At 32.6% G+C, this 27434-nt stretch overlaps 1 protein-coding gene across 1 annotated transcript in view; it reads left to right on the forward strand.

Annotated features, from left to right (window-relative positions):
* The window catches only part of YES1 (YES proto-oncogene 1, Src family tyrosine kinase), an 80203-nt gene that overhangs the window by 34900 nt on the left and 17869 nt on the right, over window positions 1-27434 (forward strand). The window contains exons 2-8 of the mRNA XM_074276160.1: window positions 10961-11230; window positions 17720-17819; window positions 19050-19148; window positions 21339-21442; window positions 21552-21701; window positions 23997-24152; window positions 25490-25669. Of these exons, the coding sequence (XP_074132261.1) occupies window positions 10969-11230; window positions 17720-17819; window positions 19050-19148; window positions 21339-21442; window positions 21552-21701; window positions 23997-24152; window positions 25490-25669 (1051 nt within the window). The 5' untranslated portion in view covers window positions 10961-10968. The remainder of the gene's footprint in view (window positions 1-10960; window positions 11231-17719; window positions 17820-19049; window positions 19149-21338; window positions 21443-21551; window positions 21702-23996; window positions 24153-25489; window positions 25670-27434) is intronic.

Here is a 27434-nt window from a genome sequence, read left to right on the forward strand (position 1 = left end):
TAAAGAGTTTGCTTCAAAGAATAGGAATAGTTACATTAACTGAAGTAAACAGAACCGGGAGAACAACTTATACAGTAACTAAAACATTATAATGAGGAAAAGTAAGTTTGAAAGACTTGACAACTGGTCTATGCAGTGACCAGCCATGGAGAATTGATGAAGAATCCCCCTACCTATTGTCTGAGAGAAATATGGAGAACTCAGGGTACAAAGTTAGATGGCCAGTATGTGGTTTTTTAATTTTTTGTTTGACTATGTTTGTTTCAAAGGTTTTTTATTTATTTTTTATCTGAGGATTTTGGAGAGAAAGAAATAGTAATGACCATAGTGATGCAATAAAAGGAAATATTGTAGCCGTTAAATATATATTAGAATAGAAGGTAACCAGACATCGATAAATAAAACCTCTTTGAAAGTAACAGGTAGAATTTATCATATAATTTTGGAAAGAAATTCAAGCTGTACATAATAGAAATAAGGAGTTCCTTATGCAGTCTTTTTTTCTGTGATTTTTATGTGGAAATACCCATGTTCATTGATTTTTGTTTCAAAATATGAATAATGAAAATTTAATAAGAATAACCTATTTATAAATACCTTCAAGGTGAATTTCTAGATGGTTTCTTTCCTAAGCTTTCTCTCCTTTTTTTAAGACCCCATAGCAGCTTTAATTTAAAATCTAAGGTAGAAATTGTTTCAAAATTTTTCATTAAGATTACATAGAGTATTCTAATTGTATAACTTGCTTAAACTATTTATCTTCTTTTCCCTCTCCCTCTCATTTTAACTTGTAGTTAAGTGTTTGTCACACCACCATATTGCTTCCTTTCAGTTTTCTTCAGGAAATTTTCTTGACAGTTCAATTTAAGACGTGTTCTTTAAATTCTAACATTGAACAGGTAATCCCCAAATTACGAATGAGTTTTGTTCTAACATTTTTCTGTATATAGATTGTTTCTACTGGAAAGAGTCTCATGAATTGCAATATTATAGATTATGATTATATACCCAAATAGCACAGAAAAGCTTATTCAAGCTAGTGTTATTTTGCAGTGTTTTTCTTAAATGTTCCTTTCTAGTTGACTCACATCTAATCTATTTAAATCTTATTATTCCTACTTAACATCTTTTATATATGTCTTCCTCCACTCATTATGATTACTACATTGGTTCAGGCTTTCATCTCCTCCTCCTGAATTATTGTTCTTACTTTCAAATTGGGCATCCTTCTTTAAATCTCTCCAGACTCCATTTTGTCCTCTACATGATTCCCAGAGCTGTTTTCCTAAATTGAAGGTCTACCCATATTACTCTCAATTCACAAATTCCTCAGTGTCTGTTGCCTTCCAGATCAACTATATGGTCTTATGGTCTCATTCAACATTTAAGTTTTTTTCATAACCCCCATTTTTACAGTATAACCATACTTGTCTGCCTTGTTGTTCCTCATACAGGATACTCCATCCTATCATTGTAGAATCTTTCCCTTGGTTCTCTTCAGTTCCTGGAATGTTCCCTTTTCTCTCCTTTGCCTTTTTAGAATCTCCTTTTTCTTCCTTTAAGATTTAGCTCAAAAGCCATTTTATATAAAAAGACTTTTTGCACTACCCCTATAGCTGCTATAGCCTTACTCTTAGAAGTTTTCTTCTACTTTGTATGTATCATATGTGATCATGTATTTGTCACAAATGAAGTCCTGGACTTGGCTTCTGGAAGTCCTGGGTTCATATTCTGTCTCAGACCTTTCCTAGCTTTGTGACCCTATGCAAATCGATTCACTTCTTTTATTCAATTTCCTCATGTGCAAAAAGGGGATAATCTCTAACTCACTGAGTTGTTGTGAGGACCAAATTAGATATGTAAAATGCTTTACAATTGTTAAAATACTATGTGAATGCTTAAGAGTAGCATTTAGAAGAGCAATGAGTAGTAATGAGAACAGGGACTGCTTTTGCCTTAGCATAGTACATAAAGCAAATACTTCATAAAATTTTTTTTTTTTGACTTTTTTGACATGGTGATAACCATGGAGAAAAGGGCAGAGAAATTGCAAAAGGTAGAATCAATAGCTCCTAAGATTGGACTTTAGAAAATCATACAAGGAAGAAGTCAGAGACAATTTAGAAGTTTCTAATCTAGTTGATTGGGAGAATAGAGGTGTCATTAATGGAAAATAAGAAATCATAGAGATTTAGGAATAATATTCCTAGAGAATGGAGGAGATTGCCAAGGTACACAACGATAAAACAATAAGGAAAAAAAGAGAATGGATATATTCTGAATTATATTTTTCAGCTTGAAGAGACTCTACTTTCCTCAAATAGTGCAGTATTGGATCTGTCATGATTAACTTAAGATAAATTTTGTGGTTTACAAAATATTTCAGTTGTATCAACAGCACCTATAGACATTCATAGCTACTGGATGTGGTAATTTAGCAAAGTATGTGGAACTCATTATATACAAGATACCTCTGCCTAGTTTTACTTTTTCTCTTTCATCTCTTATGAAACCTTTAGGTGGTTTTTTTTTTGTTTTGTTTTGTTTTGTTTTTTTCTCCTTCCATATTCTTTCCTCATTCATGATGTCTTCAGAGAATGAAAAAGAAAGTTGGTCCTTTGTGAGTTATTCAGGGGAAATGAATTTTGTCTAGTTAGCTGATAAATTTTCCCTGGATGGCCTTCCCTTTTTTTTTTTTTTTTTTTCTTTTCTTTTTTCAGCTGTGTACATAGGTAGATACTTGATAACAATAGATCTGATAAGAAGCCCAAAAACAAGGCTGGAAGGAAGGGAAGTGTAGAATTGATTAAAGCTTAATGCTATTATGGCCAAGATTTAAGCCCTGTGTAATCTACAAAATTTACAACTTTAAAGGATTTGTCATAGTAAAAATAGTAAATTTCATGCTTTTACAGATACATGGAGCCCACAGTATAGTTCTAATAAGTGAAGATTATTAAAGTATTTATGCACGGTCCAAAAAAGATTAAAGACTTGATGTCTTTAACTTTTAAAGATAGAAGAATCAAGTGTTTTCTTCTATTTGGTTTCTTCTATTTGGTTAATTGATAGATTTCATGGCCATAATTTTGTTTCTTAATTGGCATAATTTGGTTTCTTCTATTTGGTTAATTGACAGATTTCATGGCCATTGCTGACAACAATTTAAATGAAGCCAAAAATTAGTTTGGCTAATACCAGCCACATACTTTTCTCTAAGTTCAACCTGAATCAGGTTGAATATATAGGAATGTCCATCAATTGGAGAATGGCTAAACAAATGTGGTGTGTTATTGTGATGGAATACTATTGTGTTTTTCTTTGTTTTTGTTTTTTAAAGAGCTGGTTGATTTTAGAAAAATATGGAAAGACTGGCATGAAACAGTGAAGAGCGAAATGAGCAAAACCAAGAGAACATAATATTATACAGTAACAGCAGTATAGTTCAAAGAACAGCTAGGAATAACCAAGTTCTTCTAAGTATTGTAAAATAAATCAATTGCAAAGGTCCTGTGGAGGAAGATGACACCTACCTCCAGAGAAAACTGATAAAAAGAACTGCACAGTATGAAAGTTTTTTTTTTCTATACATCTATGTCAAATGATGACCATGTCTTATGTGAGGTGAGGAGGGAAGGAATTTAAAATAACAACCAAAAAAATTTGTTCAAAAAGGATTACTATATAGTTGCAACCATACATTTTAGTGTGTGTCTTATTTTAATTTTTGACATGTTTTTTGTTGTTTTTATGGTTCTTTAAAACTTCATTTCTTAGTAGGTCATTATTTAATTTCCAGTTAAGTTTTAATTCTTTGTTTTTATAGTCACTGAAAGGTTACATGATGTATCCCTAGGGAAACAAAGTCAATATGTATGAAGCAAAATTTAACTCAAATCCACTTGACTTTGAGGTGGGGCCTCTTTATGTACTATTCTAGTCTGATTCTATTTTGTTGGAAGCTCTTATATGTTTATATTTTTATTGTATTATAGTCTGTTAAAAAAAATTTCTCTTCTGCTTTTGTACATTTCTTTAGAAGTTCTTTATGCCCTAGTTTTTGTGCATGTGCCATGCAATCCTGAAAAAATGGGTTTTCAAGATTGCTATTCAGAAGTTTTTTACAGGCCTCTCACTTCTAATTTTTTTTTTCATTTTCTTTATTTTTTCTTGTTTTTGTCTAAGTCTGAGGAGGTATACTGTATGACTATAGTTTAGATTTTCCTTTAATTTAATTACTTTCTTTAAGGTACTTAGTTGGTAAGCAATTTGGTGCATATATCTATATATAATGCTGATATTTAATTATGGTGCTTTTAGTTTAATATATGTCATATTCTTATCTTTCAACTTCTTATTACTGTTGTTTTTCTGAGATCAAAATTTCTACTCCATTTTCCTTTGGGCTAAAAAAACCATCCAGTCCTTCATTTCTCTAATAGACAAAAATATTTTCTGCTCACAATAGAGTAATGATCATGTGGTAACACCTGAAGTAGTCTAATGTCAAATAAAATTTTTTATGATCATGTGAGATATTAAGCTTTATTCCCAGATCAGGACTTTCCTTTTCAAATCAATTGTTTTTTGTGAGTTGGAATATAATTTCTTATCACTATTGATAAATGCTTGTCCACGATTTTATTCAGTTCCTTTAAGAAAAGGAAGTATATTTGTATTGTTGTAAAATAATTAAATCACTGTTACTGAAAATTTTTTTTCTGTAATGCCAGCTAAAGTAATGGCCAATTTCTCTTTTATTATCCACTCTGTAAAAGGGCTTTTTTTTTTTTTTTTTTTTTTTTAAATATATATAATATATATAAAAGTGCTTCTTTACTATAAAAGTTTTGGGGGCGGAGCCAAGATGGCGGAGAAGATACACACACATTTCTAAGCTCCTTTCTACCCGCAGTACCAAGTAGTTAAATCAGCCTCAGAAATAACGCTGGACTGATAAAAACCACAAGGATTAGAAGCACAACTTACCAGCCGAAGAGAATCTGGAATTTCGACAGAAAAGGTCGGTTCTGAGGGGAAGAAAAAAAAGACCAGCACAGAGAGGGTTGGACTAAGGGCTGGCACATTGTGCCAAACGGGCTGGGGAGAACTCTGGGATCAGAGAAGCCACTGAGATAGAGGAATCTGGCATAGGCTGATAGCTCTACTTTGCTTGTAAAACAGCAGATCAGAAGAGAAATCAAAGCCATTTTAAAATAAAATATATATATATATATATATATATATATATATATAACCACCCCAAACTGGAAGTGACCTAACACCAATCTTGGCTCTGTGCAGCTGCCTTCTGCTGTCTGGGGCTTTTCCTAGGGGCAGTTAAGAACCTAAACAGCGGGGGACACAACCCAGGGCAGCCTCTAATCCACATAGTGTGGGGCTCGGCCTGAGGCAGTGAAATTCTCACAGTAATGAAACTCCAGCAGCAGCAGAACCCCCACAGTAGGTACGGTGCTTCCTGGGCAGAAACTTCCAGTTTGAGCACAGGGGCTTTTTGTGTCAGCTGCTAATATCCATGGCCCTACAGGAGGCTTTGGCGGGGGTTTGTGATGCTTTCACTGTTCAGCCTCTAGCCTCAGGGCAGTTGCTAGGCCACACAGCAAGAGTCCTTTACTGGGCACTCCTCGCAAGAGCTGTGCTAACCACCTCTGAGTCATTTTTGGAGGGGGGAGGGGAACTCTATCCCAGAGCTCTCTCTTAGCCCAGTCACAGGATTGCTGCATCCTTTCCCCGGTCTAGGAGGAAGCCAGTAAATTTCCTACGCAAGCCCAGACCCTCCACAGAGTTTTAACAATGAGTAAGAAACTGAAGAGAATGATTGACACCTTCTATACAGAGAAAAAGCGGGTATCCAACCCCGAAGAGGCTAACAGCAGAAAGTATCCAGATAATACCCTAAAGGGGAATGATAACTGCCCCATATCACATAACTCTTTCCCAGAAGAGACTATTAAAAAATTAAGAGAGTTTGAAGGAAAATGGGGAAAGGAAAGAGAAGCTATGCTAGAGAATAACAATGTCCTGAAATTTGAGTTGGAAAAAATAAAGAATTCACAGGAGGTACAGGGAAACAAAATTTGTCAATTAGAAAAATCACAGGAAAGTAGGATTTCTAAATTGAAAAAGATAAAAAATTCCCAAGAAAGTAGAATTTATGATTTGGAAAAAGAAAATAACTCACTAAAAAAAAAAAAAAAAAATAGTGAAATGGAAAAAAATTCAACAGAGCAAAATATTCATTTAAAAACTCAATAAAAAGAACTAAAAAATGTGAATGAAGAAAATAACTCATTAAAAATCAGGACTGAACAAAGAGAAATGAATGATTCATTGAGAAACCAAGAATCAGTCAAAACAAAACCAAAAAAATGAAAAGCTGGAGAATAATGTCAAATATTTACTGGGAAAATCTATAGACCTGGAAAATAGATCTAGGAGAGATAATCTGAGGATCATTGGACTTCCCAAAAATTATGATGAAAAAAGAGCCTAGATTCTATTTTACAGGAAATCATCAAAGAGAACTGTCCAGAGATAATAGAAATAGAAAGGAAAATAGGCATTGAAAGAATTCATTGAACGTCTTCTGAAAAAGACCCTAAAAAAAAAAAAAAAACTCCACGGAACATTGTGGCTAAGCTGCAGAACTACCAAACTAAGGAAAAAATATTACAAGCATCTAGGAAAAAACAATTCAAATATAAAGGTGCCACAATAAGGGTCACTCAAGATCTGGCTGCCTCCACATTAAAGGATCAAACGCGCCTGGAACCTAATATTCCGAAAGGCAAAAGAACTAGGATTGCAACCAAGAATACACTACCCAGCTAAGTTTAACATTTTCTTCCATGGAAGAAGATGGACATTTAATGAAACAGAAGAATTCCATTTGTTTCTAAGAAAAAAACCAGACTTAAACAAAAAATTTGATCTACATCTACAAGACTCAAGAGAATCAGAAAAAGGTAAAAAGAACTCTGGAGAACTGTATCTGTGTTGTGGATATACAGAAAGTCCACATGGATGATTTGATTTTACTGATATAACATGAAAAAAAGGGAAGTAGTAAAGGGAAGGCAATAGTATCAGAAAACGGGAAAGGAGAGATAAAAAGAGGAAAATTACATCCCAGGAAGAGGCATAGAATATTTATCACATGTGAGGGAATTTAGAGAGGGGGAGAAATATTGTGTGAATCTTACTCTCATCAGAGTAGGCTCAAAGAGCAAATAATTGACATATTTATTTTTCAGAGAATTCTCTCTCACCTCATTATAAGGGGGGAGAGGAAAAGGAAAAGGGGAATAACAGAAGGGTACAAGAAAGGGGAAGGGACTTAAAAGGAGGGGGGATACTAAAAAGGGAGGGCTGCACATCACAAGTGGGGTTCGTAAATTAAATACCGGGGAAGGGGTTCAGGGGTACAAGGGAAAATAAGCATAATCAGGGGATAATATGATGGCAGGAAATACAGAACTAGTAATTTTAACTGTAAATGTGAATGGGATGAACTCTCCCATTAAACAGAGGCGGATAGCAGACTGGACCAAAAGTCAGAACCCTACAATATGTTGTTTATAGGAAATACATTTAAAGCAGAGAGATACATATTGAGTAAAGGTAAAAGGTTAGAGCAGAATCTATTATGCTTCAGGTGAAGCCAAAAAAGCAGGGGTAGCCATCGTTATCAGGATCAAGCAAAAGCAGAAATTGATCTAATTAAAAGAGATAAGGAAGGAAACTATATCCTGCTAAAAGGTAGCTTAGACAATGAAGCCATATCAACACTAAGCATATATGCACCAAATGGTATAGCATCTAACTTCCTAAAGGAGAAGTTAAGAGAGTTGCAAGAAGAAATAGACAGCAAAACTATAATAGTGGGAGATCTTAACCTTGCACTCTCAGAATTAGATAAATCAAACCACAAAACAAATAAGAAAGAAATTAAAGAGGTAAATAGAACATTAGAAAAACTAGGTATAATAGATCTTTGGAGAAACTGAATGGTGATAGAAAGGAGTATACTTTCTTTTCAGCAGTTCATGGAACCAATACAAAAATTGACCATATATTAGCACATAAAGATCTCAAAATTAAATGCAAGAAGGCAGAAATAGTAAATGCCTTTTCTCAGATCACAATGCAATAAAAACTACATTCAATAAGAAGTTAGGGGTAAATAGACCAAAAAGTAATTGGAAACTGAATAATCTCATCTTAAAGAATGACTAGGTGAAACAGCAAATTAGAAAAACAATAATTTCACCCAAGATAATGACAACAATGAGACATCATACCAAAATTTGTGGGATGCAGCTAAAGCGGTAATAAGGGGAAATTTTATATTTGAAAGTAAAAAAACTCTTGAATTAATAAATAAAACCAAGAGTTGGTTGTGTGAAAAAGCCAATATAATAGATAAACCTTTGGTAAATCTGATCAGAAAAAGGAAAGAGGAAAATCAAATTGTTAGTCTTAAAAATGAAAAGGGGGATCTTTCAACAAATGAAGAGGAAATTAGAGAAATAATGAGTTAACTTTGCCCAACATTATGCCAATAAATTTGATAGCTTAAGTCAAATGGATGACTACCTCCAAAAATAAAGGCTTCCTAGATTAACAGAGGAGGAGGTAAACTGCTTAAATAGTCCCATTTTAGAAAAAGAAATAGAACAGGCTATTGATCAACTCCCCAGGAAAAAATCCCCAGGACCAAATGGATTTACATGTGAATTCTACCAAACATTTAAAGAACAATTAGCCCCAATGTTATATAAACTATTTGAAAAAATAGGGATTGAAGGAGTCCTACAAAATTCCTTTTATGACACAGACATGGTATTGATACCTAAACCAGGTAAATCAAAAACTGAGAAAGAAAACTATAGACCAAGTTCCTTAATGAATATTGATGCTAAAATCTTAAATAAGATATTAGCAAATAGACTTCAGAAAATCATCCCCAGGATAATACACTATGACCAAGTGGGATTTATACCAGGAATGCAGGGCTGGTTCAATATTAGGAAAACTATTAGTATAATTGACCATATTAATAATCAGATTAATGAAAACTATATGATCATCTCAATAGGTGCAGAAAAAGCATTTGATAAAATCCAATATCCATTCCTACTAAAAACGTTTGAGAGTATAGGAATAAATGGACTATTCCTTAAAATAATAAGGAGCATATATTTAAAACCGTCAGTAAGCATAATATGTAATGGAGATAAACTGGAAAAAGGTAAGATCAGGAGTGAAACAAGGTTGCCCACATTCACCATTACTATTCAATATTGTATTAGAAATGCTAGCCTCGGAAATAAAGAGTCGAGAAAGAGATTAAAGAAATAAGAGTAGGTAAGGAGGAAATCAAACTATCGCTCTTTGCAGATGATATGATGGTATACTTAGAGAACCCCAGAGATTCTAATAAAAAGTTATTAGAAATAATTCACAACTTTAGCAAAGTTGCTGGATACAAAATAAATCCACATAAATCCTCAGCATTTTTATACATCACCAACAAAATGCAACAGATACAAAGAGAAATTCCATTTAAAACAACTGTCGAGAGGATAAAATATTTGGGAATCCATCTACCAAAGAAAAGTCAGGAATTATATGAGCAAAATTACAAAACACTTTCCACAAAAATAGTCAGATTTAAATAATTGGAAAGATATTAAGTGCTCTTGGATAGCCCAAGCGAGTATTATAAAGATAACAATACTCCCCAAACTAATCTATTTATTTAGTGCTCTACCAATCAGACTCCCCAAAAACTATTTTAATGACGTAGAAAAAATAACAACAAAATTCATATGGAAGAATAAAAGGTCGAGAATTTCAAGGGAATTATGAAAAAAAAGTCAGATGAAGGTGGTCTAGGTGTACCTGATCTAAAGCTATCTTATAAAGCAGCAATCACCAAAACCATTTGGTATTGGCTAAAAAATAGACATAGTGGATCAGTGGAACAGATTAGGTACACAGGACAAAATAGGGTACAACTACAGCAATCTAGTGTTTGACAAACCCAAAGATACTAACATTTGGGATAAGAATTCATTATTTTAAAAAACTGTTGGGAAATCTGGAAATTCTTATGGCAGAAATTAGATATGGATCCACACTTAACACCATATACCAAGATAAGATTGAGATGGGTCTATGATTTAGGCATAAAGAATGAGATCATAAATAGATTAGAGGAACAGAGGATAGTCTACCTCTCAGACCTGTGGAGGAAGAAGGAATTTATGACCAAAGGAGAACTAGAGATCATAATTGATCACAAAATAGAAGATTTTGATTACATCAAATTAAAAAGCTTTTGTACAAACAAAACTAATGCAAACAAGATTATAATGGAAGTAACAAATTGAGAAAATATTTTTTATAGTTAAAGGTTCTGATAAAGGCCTCATTTCCAAAATATATAGAGAACTGACTCTAATTTATAAGAAATCAAACCATTCTCCAATTGAACAATTTTCAGATGATGAAATTGAAACTATATCCACTCATTTGAAAGAGTGTTCCAAATCATTACTGATCACAGAAATGCAAATTAAGAATCTGCTTGTGAGTTTTATTAGTGATTATATGGAAATGCTATTGATTTAATTCTTTTTATTTTTTAGCTTCAGTTTATTCATTGAAGTGGAATTATATATTAAATATCTTTTTTGAGTGATCATAACTTTCTTTTAGCATTTTAAAGTTTGCAGAGAGAATTATATACATTCTCATTTGATCTTCATTATAATGATGTAAAGTAGGTACTAGTATTCTTTTTGTATTATAAATGAGGAAACTGAGGTCACACTAGTAAAATGATTTGCCCAAAGTCGTCATACGTCTAATAAGTGTCCTGACTCCAAAGCTAGCATCCATGTATAATTGCTTTTTTTTTTCTTCGTCTTTGTAGAATCAACAATGGGGTGCATTAAAAGTAAGAACAAAGGTCCAACTATGAAATATGGAACTGAAAGCAGTCCAGAGCCTATTAGTATAAATGTCAGTCATTTTGGATCAGAACTTACCCCAGTGTGCCAGTCATCTTCAGTAAAGGGATCAACTGTTAATTTTACCAGTCATTCCGTGACACCATTTGGAGGTTCAGCAGGGATGACTCCTTTTGGAGGTGCTACTTCTGCCTTTACATCTATGCCAACTTCACATTCTGCTGGTTTAACAGGTAAGTTGTAAATGAACTCTTCATTTTTCACTTTTTTGACCCTGTCTTTTAAGAAATAATAGCACTATATTCTCATTTATTTCTACATTTGTAGAGGTTTGTCAGTGTTAATATGTGTACATATTTTTCAAATTGTTGCTTTGCATTAACTCTTTACTAAATAAAACCTATTTTATAGCATTATATAAGTGATATAGCCCTGAATTGTCATAAGTAAATGTTTGCCTAATTTGATGTGCCAGATATATTTGATTATTAAAAAATGGTTTGATGGCTTAAATGGTTCATTAGACGTGAAATTTAGGCAAACTATTGAATCTAGATAATTTGCCTTTTTAAGTATATTTTGTTAATGTGAAATGAATTAATTCATTTCAGTAAGTCAGTCCTCTTGTCTATATGCATATATGAAGACTATGAGTGATGATGAAATACAGTTCAGAATTTTCTCAGCTAAAAGAGCTTTTTATAACTTTAAACTCCTTTAACAAAACCTGAACCCACAGAATTTTAGAGTACCTTATAATTAAGAATACTTTAGTTATGAGATATATAGGAAGTCAGAACACAATAGTGAGAATATGTATGATAATTTTGATCTTTAAAAAATGTATAGCCATATCATTATTTGTCCTTCAGTTTGTCATTAGTGTCCTTATAGACTTTTGAGCTTAAAAATTGGAGAAGCCAGAAGGAAAATATACTCAGAATAGACTTGTGGCATTTTTGAGTTACATCTCTAGATGGTACCATATAAACTGTTTCCTAACACTTTACTTAGTATAGGTTGCTTTTCTTGGGGAAAACAGGCGAATAAAGAGAACCTCCTATTTTCATTTAATAAGAGTGATATATGGGAAAGTTGGAATAATTTCATTCTTTCTTTGTATTACTGGAAATCTCAAATAAGGAGTATGTAGAGGACCACAGACAGTGGGGGAACTCTGGGTGAGGTATAAGATCCTTCAGCCCAGAGGGAACCTGCTAACAATGTCTGGTTCAGCTATCCATCTCCCTTATGGGCTCTCAGCCTTCCTGAGAAGTCAGGGGGCTTTGACAACCAGTGTTGTGATTGAAAGAGAGTGATACCAGGTGGCAATCTACATACAATAGCAAGTTGTTTATGTGCACAGTATATACTTAGCACATGCACAGGTGTTGCTTTGGTTATATAAGGGTATGAGGGTATATAAAGGTGAGAGAATTTGGAATAAACAGACTCCATATTTCCACCATCCTCGGGAGTCTCACCTCATCACTCTTCCACTAAGAGAGTATGTTTTTCCCCCCTGGTTTGGGGGCTTTAGAAAGCACAGTACATTTTGTCACCCCAACTTGGGGGGCTCTAGAAAACAGGACACAACAATTGTTTTATAATAAAATTTGGCTCTGATCATGCCATACTCACAGAAAAATAAAGACAATGACAATCTAATAGGCTGAGAATCTTTTGGGCTGGAAAAATTCACTTTAAGTGGAACATACGATTCCCTTATATTGAAAGATAAATGTATTGCTGGATATTTATTTTTCTATCTCAACTTTGCACATTTTTGTTTTAGGAACAGGGAGCAGGAACCAAATAGGAAGAGAAAAGCAAAAGTGTACTTGAAACTCATTCTGCTTCTAAAGTCTTGTTTTTATCTTTTATAGTATTTTTATGAACTGATAGTTATTCTTTCTTCTATGTTGCAACCATTGCTTTTTATATTTTTAAAAATATACAGTAGAATACCAGCAAACTAATTAAACTATTAGCATGCTTATTAAAGCATAGTAAAAAATAATAAATATTTGATAGATTGAAAATTCCAGATTTAAATAAAAGTTTTATTTTGTACTTAAAACATTCAACATATAACTTTTCCATAATATTTAGAAAAAAAACAAAAAAGGGTTCTGAATGAAATGTTGTATCCCTATTTCATTTTCCTTGCCTTTTAAAAAAAAATAGTTTTTTATTCTCCAATTACATGTAAAAACAATTTTTGGCATTTAAAAAAATATTTGAGTTCTAAATTCTCCCTCCCATCCCTCCCCTTTCATTTAAAAGGCAAACAGTTATATATAGGTTGCGCATGTATATTCCTGTAAAATAAGTATTTTCACATTAGACAAGTGAAAAAAACAAACCAAAAAAAAAAAAAAAATCCCAAGAACAATAAAGAAAATTTTGATCTACATTCTTTCATCAGTTCTTTCTCTGACATTTTCATCATAGCTAGCATTTTTCAACATAATTCCTTCAGAATTGCCTAGGATTATTATTGTATTGCTAAGAATAACTAAGTCACAATTGGCTGTTACTATATACAACGTTCTCCTAATTCATTTCACTTTGCATCATTTCATGTATTTCCAAAATCATTCTACTTGTCATTTCTTATAGCAAAATAATTTTCTTTCACAATCATATACCACAGCTTGTTCAGCTATTCCCCAATTGATAGGCATCTCATTGCTATCAGAAAAGAGCTGCTATAAATATTTTTGAAAATATAGTTCTTTTTTTTTTTTTATCTCTTTGGAATGCAGACCTAGTAGTAGTAGTATTGCTGTGTCAGAAGGGTTATGCATGGTTTTTGTAGCCTTTTGAGCATAGTACCAAAGTTTCCTTGCCTTTAAAAAAAGTGTATTAAAAATTCTGCAGGTTACTTTAAAAACTGTTTTGCTTTTTCTGTGCTTTCTTGTGAACTTCTTCCTTTTCTGTGTATTAAAAAAATTTATATATATTTCATTGAGTTGCTGTCACTATTGCTGATTATACTTTCCAATTGCACTTCCCAATTAAAAGCCAAAAGAAGGAAAAGGGGGAAAAATAAGCATATTTAAGAAAAATCTCACATAGTAGCCATGCCCAAAAATGAATGTTTCTACATCTAGAATTCATCCCCTCTGGGATAGAAGGTAGATAAAACTTGCTTTTATCTTAAGTTTTCTATGGACATGGTTGATCATTCAGTTAATTAGAATTCTTAAGTCTTTCAGAGTTTGTTTTTCTTTACAATGTGTTGAATTTGTATAAATTATTTTCTTGGTTTTACTCACTTCATTTTGCATCAGGTCATGTTCTCTTGGATTCTGTGAAATTGACTTGTGTTGTTCAACCATTCCTACAGTTTGTGGATAATTAGTTTCTAATTGTTCTTTTCTGTCTCTATATCTTTCCTTTTTTTTTTTTTTTTTTTTTTTGTTTGTTTGTTTGTTTGTTTGTCTTTTTAATCCCCTCTTTGTAAACAGAAGCTTTGTTTTGCTGGTAACTTCTATTTACAGGATTATCCTTCCTTTTAATCACTCTCTCTTCCATTTCCCTTTTTTTCCCCCATGTAGAGTCTGATGTATTTCTACATTTCTGTACTCTGTGTGTGTGTGTGTGTGTGTGTGTTCAACCCTCCTTTGTCATTTTAAATAAGAATAATTGATCTCATTCCCTCCCCTTTTCTTCATGATTATATATTCTTTTTATCATGTACTTGTTAGGAAAAATAGCAGGCTCTATCTACCTCCGTCATACTTTCTGCCCTACTATATACGCTTCATTTTTATGCTTCAAATCTCAAAACAGAGATTTTAATAGAGCCAGTCTTATATGTCGTCATCCCCCACATCCTTGTGTGTTTTTTTGTTTTGTTTTGTTTCGTTTTTTGAGTTAATTCTTTTCACTCCCTTTGAAGACATTAAAATTCTGAAAAGATACATGTTTCTTCTCCCTCTATTATAATGTTATGTTTTAGCTCCTTCCAATTGCTCAAATTTGCCTAAATTTTAGGTTTTCCTTGATTCTTATGCTTTTATTTCAGTAGTTTCTCATTGGATTTCTTGATCATTCAAGAAATGTTCAAACTTCAGATTTTTGCTAGAATTAGGTATCTAGGAGGGAGATCATCTTATTTAGGTAGCCTTGTCTGAAAGCTTCAGAATTCCTGTCTTCAATTAATGTTTTGACATAGAAGTAGTTTATCTCTTGTATAAATGTGTTCTATTTCTCCATTGTTTTAATGTTTTCTTAATTCATTTTTTTCCCCCTGAGTCTGGGGTTAAGTGACTTGCCCAGGGTCACACAGCTAGGAAGTGTTAAGTGTCTGAGATCAGATTTGAACTCGAGTCCTCCTGAATTCAAGGTTGGTGCTCTATCTACTGTGCTACCTAGCTGCCCCTTCTTAATTCATTTGTGACAGTTAATTTTTAAAGACAGAATGCTAAAATGAAATTTTATTTTATAATCATAAATTGTTAACTTGCATATTAAAATGTATTCATTTTATTTTTTAAGCATATCATATCTTCTCATAGGTAAATGGTATGCCTTAAATAATCTTATTAATTACATGTGTTGCTAAAATAAGAATTCTTGGTACGAAAACATCAAGCCGTGGAATTTATGAAAATAAAAATAAAGTTACAAAAATAGGAAGATAAAGCATCATTGGTAAATAAAATTCCTGATTGGGTTTTCATGTCCATAGTATTTGGAGGAAAACTTGCCCTCTTCTCAAGATTGAAATTTTATATTGACTAGTGACCTCTATCAGTTTTTAATCTGGTTTTCTGATTTCATAGGATTTAATTCCTGTAGTTTTACAGAATACTCCTTTTATTCCCCCTATAACCTTAGCTTTGTTGAATCTGATAAATCATTATGAGTACTCTTAGCCCTTGTGCAAACTGCAACCCTCAACATCCTTATCTTGGTGAGATTGATCCTTGTTCTATTAAGATCTCCCCAAAATACTGGAAGTTATATAGGTCTTGGGTATTATTGCAGCACTCAGACTTTCCAGCTTTTCTCCTGGGCCCTTCCTTCTCTCTCCTTCCCTTTATATGACTATTCCACATCCTTTTATAACCATCTATTTCCTGGATAATATCTTTCATATGTAGTCAATTCTTAGTCAACATTTAATAATACACTGAAGATCAATTATTTACCATCATTATGCATCTCTCCATTGCCCTTTGAGTTCCCTGTAATTTTTATTTTTTTGGAAATCATGGTATTTACAGTGGTAGGCATCTATATAGATTCAATAGGAGAATATTGATATTTTAAAATGGGAACAGCCTGGGATTATTGAAAATATTATATATAGTTTCCCACAAACATCTTAGGCTATGCTCTTCCTCCAATTCAATTCTGGATCCATAGGTCTAAAATATACATACTAATGAAACTGCAATTTATAATCTGGATAGTATTTTTTTAAGCTCTTAGTTTAACAGTAGACTTCAGCAAGCATTTCTTAAGAGTCTGCTCTTTGCTAGATGCTATACTAGGTGCTTGAAACAAAAACAAAGCATTCCCTACTCTTAATATACTTAGGTATGTGATTAAGTAAAAATTTAAAATATATATAATAAATACAAACTAATTTTGAGCATTAACAAATAATGGTTTCAGGAAAGCCATAGGATCATAGATTGAAAGCTGGAAGGGGCCTCATTTACAGTGGTCTGAGAATTTGATAGCTCCAGATATCTAATAAATATGAAGCTGTATTTGAACTCAATTTTTCCTTAATTTAAGACCAATCTGCCCTGTTTCTGACTTCTACTGGGAAGGAGCTTTTGAGCATCCTGAAGAAGCTAAAAGTTCCAAAATGGGAAATTGGGGAAGAAATACTTTTCAGACTGGGGGAGGGGGATCATTTTCAGGGGTAGAAAATAGAATGTTGTATACTGTGGGCCATCAATCTAATTGGAATGGATGGTGTGATAGGCTAAGTACTGGGGATAGAAATACAAAGAATGAAATTATCCCTACCAGAAAAGAGCACTAGCATTTTAATTGAAGACTTTAACAAACATATAGAAAACTTCAGAATTTATATAGAGAATCCCTTTTCTATTTACACTATTGTAGGACATGAGGTTCACTTTGGTTCTGTTTAAAGTAAAAATTGATTTAGATAAAGAACCTGATCTATCTATATTACATTTAACTTCTATTGGTCTTAGTTCCCTCATCTGTAAAATGAGGAGATTGAGCTAGACATTGTTCTAAGGATTCTTCAAGCTCTTAAGAACATTTACCTGGTTTTGTCCATTTAATATTGACTAAAGGGGCAGCTAGATGGTTCAATGGATAGAGTGCTGGCCCTGAAGTCAAGAGGACCTGAGTTCAAATCCAGCCTCAGACATTTCCTAGCTGTGTGACTCTGGGCAAGTCACTTAATCCCAACTGTCTCAGCAAAAAAATAATAATAATAATAATGTTCACTGAAATAATCATTGAACAAAACTATCTCAAATAATTTTGTATGATGTTAAAATACTTCTGGTAAATACTTATAAAGGCAAGCCTGTGTTTTTTGCCAAACTTAAATGTTTTTGTTTGTTTGCTTGCTCTTAATCAACCAAAAATAAACATACAATCTCATTTTCAAAAAATAGATTGGGGCAAGAATCAAACTTTGAACTTTTTTTGTTGTTGTTGAGAATATTCTGCTTCCCTACACAATTTGCCTATGTATCATTTTTTTTCTCTTTTAGGTGGTGTTACTATATTTGTGGCCTTATATGATTATGAAGCTAGAACTACAGAAGATCTTTCTTTTAAGAAGGGTGAAAGATTTCAAATAATTAACAATACGTGAGTATTATAATGTTTTGCTGGGAAATACTATAAAGTCAGCTTCTGATAATCAGTATCAATTGTACTTATAGTGGTAAGGGACCTGTAATCACTCAAAATATTTAAGGATAAAGTAATAGTATAAATCCTTTAATATTAGTTAGTTAATAAGATGATAATTTCAGAAGTAATATGGCTAATAATATTAAAGTCTATAGCTCCAGGACACTATAAGGTTTGATGCGAACAGGTCATATCCCCAATTACCCTAGTATTTCATACTGATAGCCTCTGGTCAAACCTCCTTTGTATGATTTGTATTTGTTTTACTTTAAATAAAATTCATCATGTAAATTTTAGATGTGCTTGTTTTTTTTTCTTTCACCCTCTCATTCCTTAATTCTTCTTCTCTTTCTTACCATTAAGCCATAATATACATTTGAAATATATTTTAAAATACTTATTTTAAAAAGTTTAATTTTCCTTAAAATCAAATATTCAATACCATCTAAATGGTTTTCCTGAGGGTGGCCTTTATTTGTTCTCTCTTCTTTTCAGTTACCTGACTTTTTTTTTTTTTAAGTTAATGAAAGTTTTTCATAGTGAATGCTGTAAGTCATAAACGTGATTCAAGCATAACAACCAAAAAAAATTTTCAGGAAAGGATGTATTAATTGTCTTCACTATTTTTTTTTTTATTGAGAAGTTGGCTGAATGAACTGATTTGATCTCTCAAGGAATCCTAAAAACTATTTTTACAATTCCTTTTTAGAAGTCAAATCAGTTCATTCAGCCTTTATTAACCAATTCTTTAGGACATCACAGTAGCTGTCAAATTAATAAGTCATGTCTTGACTTGGTGAAGTTTATATTCTTTTTAAGAAAGAGAATATGCAAAGAAGGAAAAAAATACAAGATAATAAATAATAACAACTGAAGTAATCAGAGAAGCTGGCTCCTGATCTGAACCTTGATTATTTTATTACACTACAACTGAAATAAAAAATAATATTGCTAGTTTATAATAATATTGCTAGAATATAAAGATCCCTTTTATGTCTGAATTCCTTTGATTTGTGGAAGTTATTTTAGTATATCTAAGTATGAATACTAATCAGGTTAACAGAAGAACAGCAAAAATTGAAATGTACCTCTTCCTAAAACTTGAAATGTAAAATAACATTGGATGTATTATACTTCGTTATTAACATATCTACTTTGTAGTAATTGCTGTTGTGTTTGTTACAGGGAAGGAGACTGGTGGGAAGCAAGATCCATAGCTACAGGAAAGACTGGATATATCCCTAGCAATTATGTAGCTCCTGCCGACTCCATTCAGGCAGAAGAGTAAGACACAATCTCATATTTTATTTATACTTTTTCAAAAGTGTTTCAACATGCATTCTACAATGATGTAATGACCACAAAATTTTATGCCAATATTAATACTACTAATGTATCCTATTAATACAAGATGTTATATGAAATTCAATAATTCAGTGATAAACACTTAAAATAAGATCATAAAAAATGATATTCAGTGAAAATTTATTTTAAAACTTACAAGAAGTCAGGGATCCTTTGACAATCCAATAGTAGCACATCCCTCTCCCCTACATTTAGGAGCCATTTTTATGTTCTGCAGTTTTAATCATATTTAAAACTTTACATTATATCCCAGGTAGTTATTGGCAGTATTAACTTAAACTGAGCTTATCACATAAACTGCGTATCTTATGATTTCTTTCTTATAAAATAATAGAAAAGAAATTTTAGCAAACCATTTAATTTCTCTCTCTCACTTTTTTTTTTTTTTTCTGTGTACAATAAGAAGGATTGCATTGCATGGACTCAAAGATCCTTTCCAGTTCTACATTTATAATAATTCTTAAAGTTCTGATTTTATTAAATAATTAAATACCTATACACACACATATACATGCAAACATATGTGTGCATATCCATTATGCACATGTGTGTACACATTTTCTCATGTGTACACATGCACATTTATAAATAATGTGTACATTTTATGGAAGGCATTACAATGCAGTGGATACAATGCTAGACTGTAAGCTAATCCTATGTTACTAGTTATGAGAATACAGGCCAGTTACATAATTTCCCTGAATCTGAGTTTATTCATTTATAAAATGGGAGTAATATACCAAATACTTATCACATAGAGTTGTTGTAAAAAGCAAATGAGATCAAGCATATAAAATTCTTTGTAAACTTTGAAATGTGGTATAAATTTCAACTATATTTGTACTCTTAGACATGCTTTTCATTTTAGCCATTATATAATCTGTTTTTCAAAAAAGAACACAAATTCCTTTAGTTTTATATTTCTTCTTAGTACAGGAAGGGTGACAAATTTTGCTATTTGTATCTGTCAGTAATGATCAGTTTACTCTTAGGAAAATTCACAGGAGTAAATTATCTTATATATAATTTTTCTATTTACATAGTATGATTGTCGTTAATTAATTTCATTAATGCGTATGTCTATAAGTAGGTTGGAATAATATCTTAGTAATCAAGATCCTTCCTAATAAAAAATTTTCAATAATTTAGATATAATATTACTGATACTGATTGCATATTAGATAATTAGATACGTATCTAGGACATAGAGCATGTATGTTACTGCCATTGATGCCATTGTAATATCTCCTGTCACATTTTCACTGTTCTCATTTGGTGTTGCTGTTGACACAGGTGATTCCAAAGTTATTCATTCTCTGCCATCACTGTTCACTGGTATACTATGGATATTTTTATAAATTGAATTCTACTTATAATGTTATTATTTGTTTAAAGATTTTTGTATGACATTGATCTCAAAAGTTTTTTTTTTCTTCATGATACAGTATTTTTTGCTGTCATTAATTACAGCATTGATGAGAGAGTCAGAGCTATACCTGTATTTGGGGGTATAAGTTCCACAAAATTTGCAGCACACTTTGCTAACCACCCTTCAATATATCCTTTAAATATTACTATATGTAGAGTCAATAGCAGCTAGGTGAGGCAGTGTAGATAGAGTACCAGGTTTGGAGGCAGGAAGACCTGAATTCAAATTTGGCTACACATACTTAATAGCTGTGTGAATGCTGAGTGAGTCACTGAACCCTGTTTACCTCAGTTTCTTCATCTGTCAAATGAACTAGAGAAGGAAATGGCAAATCACTCCCAGTAACTTTGCCAGGAAAATCTCAAATGGGGTCAAAAAAAGTATTTAAGATAATTTTAAAGTATTTTCACCTATGCCAAAAATTAACATGAAAAAAATTTAAAATAACTTCTGTATTTAACTGTTTTAGCCTTACTTATATTTTCAGTCACCTGAAATTCTTTTTTTTTTTTTTTTTTTTTCCAAAACAGACACTTAATGTCTTAACCCACTTAATGTGGCTGAAAAATAAAGTGGTAGCTATCCATCATTGATTTTTTTTTTCCCTCTGTTGTTTTGTTGTAATTTTCCTATCTTTGATTCTTATTTTTAATATTCTAACACATCATTTTTTTCCTCAGATGGTATTTTGGCAAAATGGGCAGAAAAGATGCTGAGAGACTACTTTTAAATCCTGGGAACCAGCGAGGTATCTTTTTAGTAAGAGAAAGTGAAACCACCAAAGGTATAGTCCTCACTAAATTGACATTTCCATAGTTAAAATAGTGTTTTATATAATGGCATTTTAAGAAAGATATAATAAAAGGATTCTTTTTTTTTTTTTTTTTTTAAAGGTGCTTTTTCCCTTTCTATTCGTGATTGGGATGAGATAAGGGGTGACAATGTGAAACACTACAAAATTAGGAAACTTGACAATGGTGGATATTATATCACAACCAGAGCACCGTTTGATACTTTGCAGAAACTAGTCAAACACTACACAGGTAGGCGAATACTTAAACTAACTTTAAATTTTAAAATATAAGCTTAGTAATGTACTTTCATTATGCTTCTTCAACTGGACCCTCACTGAAGGAAGGCAGTCCTTTTATTAGTCCCAACTTTGTTCTCCACAGAAACTATTATAAATTTTTTCTTCCATCACTGTTCCTTTTCACCGAAAAAATCGATGCCATTTGCTCTTAGCTACCATTCTCTTTATCTCATAATTCTCTCATTCTCTCCCCTTTTTTCCTGATGTCTGCAAAAGAGAACTAACCCTTCTCTTGGCCACTTAATCCTTTGTGTCTATTCCAACAGATTATATATTCAGTTACATCCCTTTTCAGATCTTCAGCTTCTCCTTATCAAGTGGTTCCTTTCTTACTGTCTTTAAACAAGCCTGAATCTCCTCCAATCTCTCTTTATATATATATATATTATTATTATTAATTTTATAATTATACAATTTTTTGATAGTATATATGCATGAGTAATTTTTTATAACATTATCTCTTGTATTCATTTTTCCAGATTTTCCCCTCCCTCCCTCTACTCCCTCTCCTAGATGACAGGCAATCTCATACATTAAATCTCCAATCTCAAAAAATCTCAGTCAGCCCTACCAATCCTCTCATCATTTAGCTCTCTTCATTGCTCAGCAATGTTCTTGAAAAAACTTGCCTATTTGGGGGGTTTGCTTCCCTATTTTGTTACTCATTTCTTCTCTCTTTACAGTCTCACTTCCAGTAGTATCATGTAATTAAATGTTTTCTTCACAATTACTAACAATGTCTTCATATTGTCAAGTTTAATGGTCTTTTTTCACTCTTTTTCTTCTGCATTTGACAGTGTTTGTGCTATGTTCTTTTACATATGGTCTCTTCTCACTTCTCTCTGCTGATTCACTACCTTATTTGTCTGGCACTTTCTTCTCATTTTCCTTTGCTACCTCATCATTTACATCATATCTTTTAACTGTAGATATTCCCTAGAACTCTGTCCTAGGACTTCTACTCTCATGATGACCTCATCAGCTCCTAGTTTATCATGTCTCTACAAATGAATCCCAGATGTACATCTGACACTTATATGTCTAATATCAAACTCATCTTTTCCTCTAAAGCATTCACTCTTATAAATTTAACAATTTCTGTTGAAGATATCAGTATCCTTCCACTCTTCCAAATTTTTAATCTTGGATACAGATACAGATACAGATAGACTCCTCTCCATCTCTTGAATTTAACTCCTCCTTACATGTGCAGCCTTCATCACATATCTGACCATGTGACTCTCCTCATTCAACTTCAGCTACTTTGTTTTACCTCTAGGATAGGGTTCTTAACCCAAAATCTATGAAGTTAGATTTTGTTGGATTTTTTCTTTTAATACTTTGCTAACTATATATTTTTTATGCTGACTATATTCAGTGTAATTTTTTACCTTTGTAATCTTGTGTACTTTATGCATTTAAAAATATTCTGAGAAGTGATCTATTAGCTTCGCTAGATTTGCCAAAGGTATCCATTACACAAAAGAGACTAAGAAATATAAACTCCTCTGTTTAGCTTTTGAAAGCTGCATAATCTGACCCCAGCCTTTTTTGAGCTTTATTAGATTTTTCTATTCGTCTCTATTCTATTCGTCACTTTGAGATCAGCCACATTGATCATCTTTCTGTTCCTTATACACAACTACATCTGGCTATAATTACTACTGGTTATCTCCCATGTTGGGAATATACTACCTCTTTAACTTTCAGCCTCATAGATTCTTTCTCTCTTCCCTTAAGGTATAGCTCAAACATTATTTGAGTGAAATTTTTCCTGATTTCTTCAACTGCTAGTTCCTTTGTTTCCTCTTAGGTATTTAACTACTTTTGAGGATTTATTTTTATTCACTTTATGTTGTGTTGTTTATGTTTTCTTATGTAGTTGTCTTACTTTTTAGAATATAGACTATGAGTAGATACTGTTTCATTCTTTTCAATAACATGCTCAATGCCTAGCACAAAGTTTATGCATGTACTTAATACTTGTTGATCATTTGACCCATATTTTTATATAGATGTTTCTGAGTAAGGTTAGTATTGTATTGCTTATATGTTTATATGAAGTTTGTCATTTAAAATTTTAATTAAAAGAGGAAATAAGCTTTTTTTCATGAATACTATGTCCTAAACTCTGTTCATTGCCTTTACAAATATTACCTTATCTGATAAAGAATATTCATCTACTGTATAAGCTCAAATTTCCTAAGTAATGAAATTTCAAATGAACTTATATTTAATTCTTCAGAACATGCTGACGGCTTATGCCATAAGTTAACAAGTGTGTGTCCAACTGTGAAACCTCAGACACAAGGTTTGGCAAAAGACGCTTGGGAAATTCCTCGAGAATCTTTACGTCTAGAAGTTAAGTTGGGCCAAGGATGTTTTGGTGAAGTGTGGATGGGTAAGAAGCAGTGGCTTTTTAAAAATCTTTTGCTTTAAACCTTGGTGAGGGCAATTCCTCCAAATGGAATCTCTTGCCACTAAACAGTAAACCACCCAATTGTTTTATTTTATTTGGGATATTTAAAGATGAGTTAAAATGTTATAATTGAAAGATAATTATAACATTAATATTGAAAACTGACCCTTCTGGCTGATGTATTAGCAATATATAACATATAGCATAGCAAAATAATAAGTGAACTAAAAATACTGATTTGTAGCAATTCGGCACATCTAAATTAAGAGCTTTAGTGAATGTCAGCACTGCTTACATCAGGAGAAGAATTTTCTCTCAGGACAAGGAGAGAGAGAAAAAGGTATAAAATTCTCTAGCTAGTCATAGCTGATAACAGTAGCTAACATTTGTATAGCACTTAGCAGCATACTGGGCACTGTACTAAGTGCTTTATGGTAATTCTCATTTGACCTTCAACAAGAACCCTGGAAGGTAAAAGGTGCGCATCCCTTTTACAGATGAGAAAATGAGGCAAGCAGTGGTTAAGTCCAGGGCCACAAAGTTAGCAAGTATATAAAACTATATTTGAACTCAGGTCTTCCTGAGTCTAGGCCCTCTACTCATCCACTGTTTCAACAGCAGCCTCTAGTATGAAATATTGTCTAATGAAGAAAATAAGACTAACATTGATGGAATAGTAATGTATTGCAACATAGAATCAGCATTTTCAAGTTCAGAGTCCTGTGAAAAATACAGATGTTATTTGAAATGAATCAAGTTTGTTGGGGTGCTATAATTTTGTCAGTGTATCTCTTCCACTGACACAGATTACCATCCCTCTGTAACTTAGTAGATGTTCGTTAATCATTCCTGTGACCAAGATTTATTATATGAAAGCCAACTAAATGATAAAATTTTTTGAGAACTTAGTGTCCTCAGATAACAAGCATCCTTTAGTGGGATTGTTCTTGAGCCTTTTCTAGTTTGGTAGAGTTTGTGCTCTGCTATCATGATCTTTAAGAACCCAAGGTCTTTCTCAGAACATCCAAGATGAGGCATTGGAGCAGTATTTAAGTGAAGGAATATTTTTAATAATATGGTTTAGGGGCTTTTTTTTTTTTTTTTTTTTTCCATTTCAGCAGCCTGTAAGTTAGGATAATCAGTCTGTTATGTGATAACTGTTTTTTGTATAATTAGTAACATCCCCTTATCTTTTTCTCAATAAGACTCATGTCATATAAAATTTGTAGCTGTTATTTGTTTTATCTGCTACTCAATTTGACTTTTGCTACTGTTTTCACCATTATACGAGAGAAAATAACAAGTTATTGTTTCTTTAGGAACATGGAATGGAACCACAAAAGTAGCAATCAAAACACTGAAGCCTGGTACAATGATGCCAGAAGCTTTTCTTCAGGAAGCTCAGATCATGAAGAAACTAAGACATGATAAACTTGTTCCCCTATATGCTGTTGTTTCTGAGGAGCCAATTTATATTGTTACTGAATTTATGTCAAAAGGTATGTGTCCATGATGAGTAGAAATGAAGGTATTTTTGTGACATTTAAAATGTTTTTTAAAAACTATTTTGGGGTTATGTTATTTATATATGTAAAATTTTTTCCTGTTAATGTTTCTAAAAAAATGTTTTCAACAAAGCAGATTTTTTTTTTATATAGGCATATGAAATTTGGTGGTTTTTCTAATGGGAAAGAGATTTTTACCAGTCATTTGGAAAAGTTTGGAAGAAAAGTAAAAGTTTCGAGTGGGAAAACAGACTGAAAAGGTGAAGGGATATATATGACTATAGAAATGGAATGAATAGAAAAATATGATAAAAAGAAAGGTAATTAGAATAATAATACTATAAGAATGAAAAACTAAAGCATCAAGGGAAAAAAGCTCTTGTCTTTAGAGCCTAAAGCAAATGCAAATTGGATCTCAAACAAACCAGGGAAAGAACTTTGGTAAAATATGTGGATGGTCCCTGATTTAAGTACTTGCAGACATCTCAAAATACAAATAACTACCTCATCCATATGACAATTGGAACCCCATTTCACCATCATATGCAACACTTCCTCCTACCCATATCTAATTCAGACGACATAACATAAATCTGGAGAAAAGTCTTTAATAAGAAGAACAGATAGTTACAGAAAAAAGTTGAGTAAATTCACTACCCTCTTTCTCTCTTGTTCTTCCCAGAACATCTTCATTAATCCCAGAGTAATTTATGTTAGACTGCCCTAGATTTCTGTGAATGAGATGTCCAAACTAAGATTTTTGGAGGAAAGGAAGAGGGAGTAAAGATAGAAGTGGGAATGCATCAACAAAAACTGAAAAACAAAATCTGATTTTGTGGATGGTGGTTTTTTAAGTTGTTTGTTTTTATTTTTCAAATATGTATTTTTTTTAAATGAATCTGCCCATCCACAACCTGCTCCTCTTTTCCCCCCTCACTCCTATACAAATTAAAACAAAAAATATATAATTCAGTATGTAGTGTGGCAAAACAAATTTCCATGTACAAAAATATGCAGTTTTTGCATTTTAAATTTCATCACATCTCTGTCAGGTATGTGGCACGTTTCTTTATTCTTTTACTATAATTTTTATAATATTTTACTATAATTTGTTTATAGGAGGTCTCCCCTCCTTAGTTTTGACTGATTGATTACTATGAATCAACCAATTGTTGATATTTGTTAATCAAAATATTTGTTAAGAACCTATTATATGACAAGACACTGTGCTATGCTCTGGTGATAAGAGGCAAAAGATAGCCCCTGTCTTTAAAAGAGCTCTCAATCTAATGATTGAGACCTCCAACAAACCAGATCCAGGATAAATAATTAATAGAGAGAAAGCACTGGAATTAAGAGAGGTTGGTTAAGACTTCATGTAGGAGGTGGGATTTTAATTGGGACTTAAAAGTAAAATCAGTGAGTAGTTAGAATTGAAGAGGAAAAGCATTCTAAGGCATGGGGGACATCCAGAGAAAATGACTGGAGTTGAGAGGTGGAGTATCTTCGTGGATCAGCCAGGAAGGCAGTGTATCACTGAATCTAGGAGTGGGGGTTGGGTAGTAAGGTAAAACACTGGAAGGGAAATCAGGGAAGTGTAGAGGGCTTTGAGTGCCAACGAGAACATTTTGTATTTGATCTTGGAGGCAATAGGGAGATTTGGAGTTTTATTTGGTAGAGTAGGAGGATTGGACTTGGGCTTTAGGAAAATCACTTTGCCAGCAAGATTAAGGGTTATGTTGCAGTGAAAAGAACTGCT

This window comes from Sminthopsis crassicaudata, chromosome 1 (genome assembly GCF_048593235.1).
Source record: "Sminthopsis crassicaudata isolate SCR6 chromosome 1, ASM4859323v1, whole genome shotgun sequence".
NCBI classification, from domain to species: Eukaryota; Metazoa; Chordata; class Mammalia; order Dasyuromorphia; family Dasyuridae; genus Sminthopsis; species Sminthopsis crassicaudata.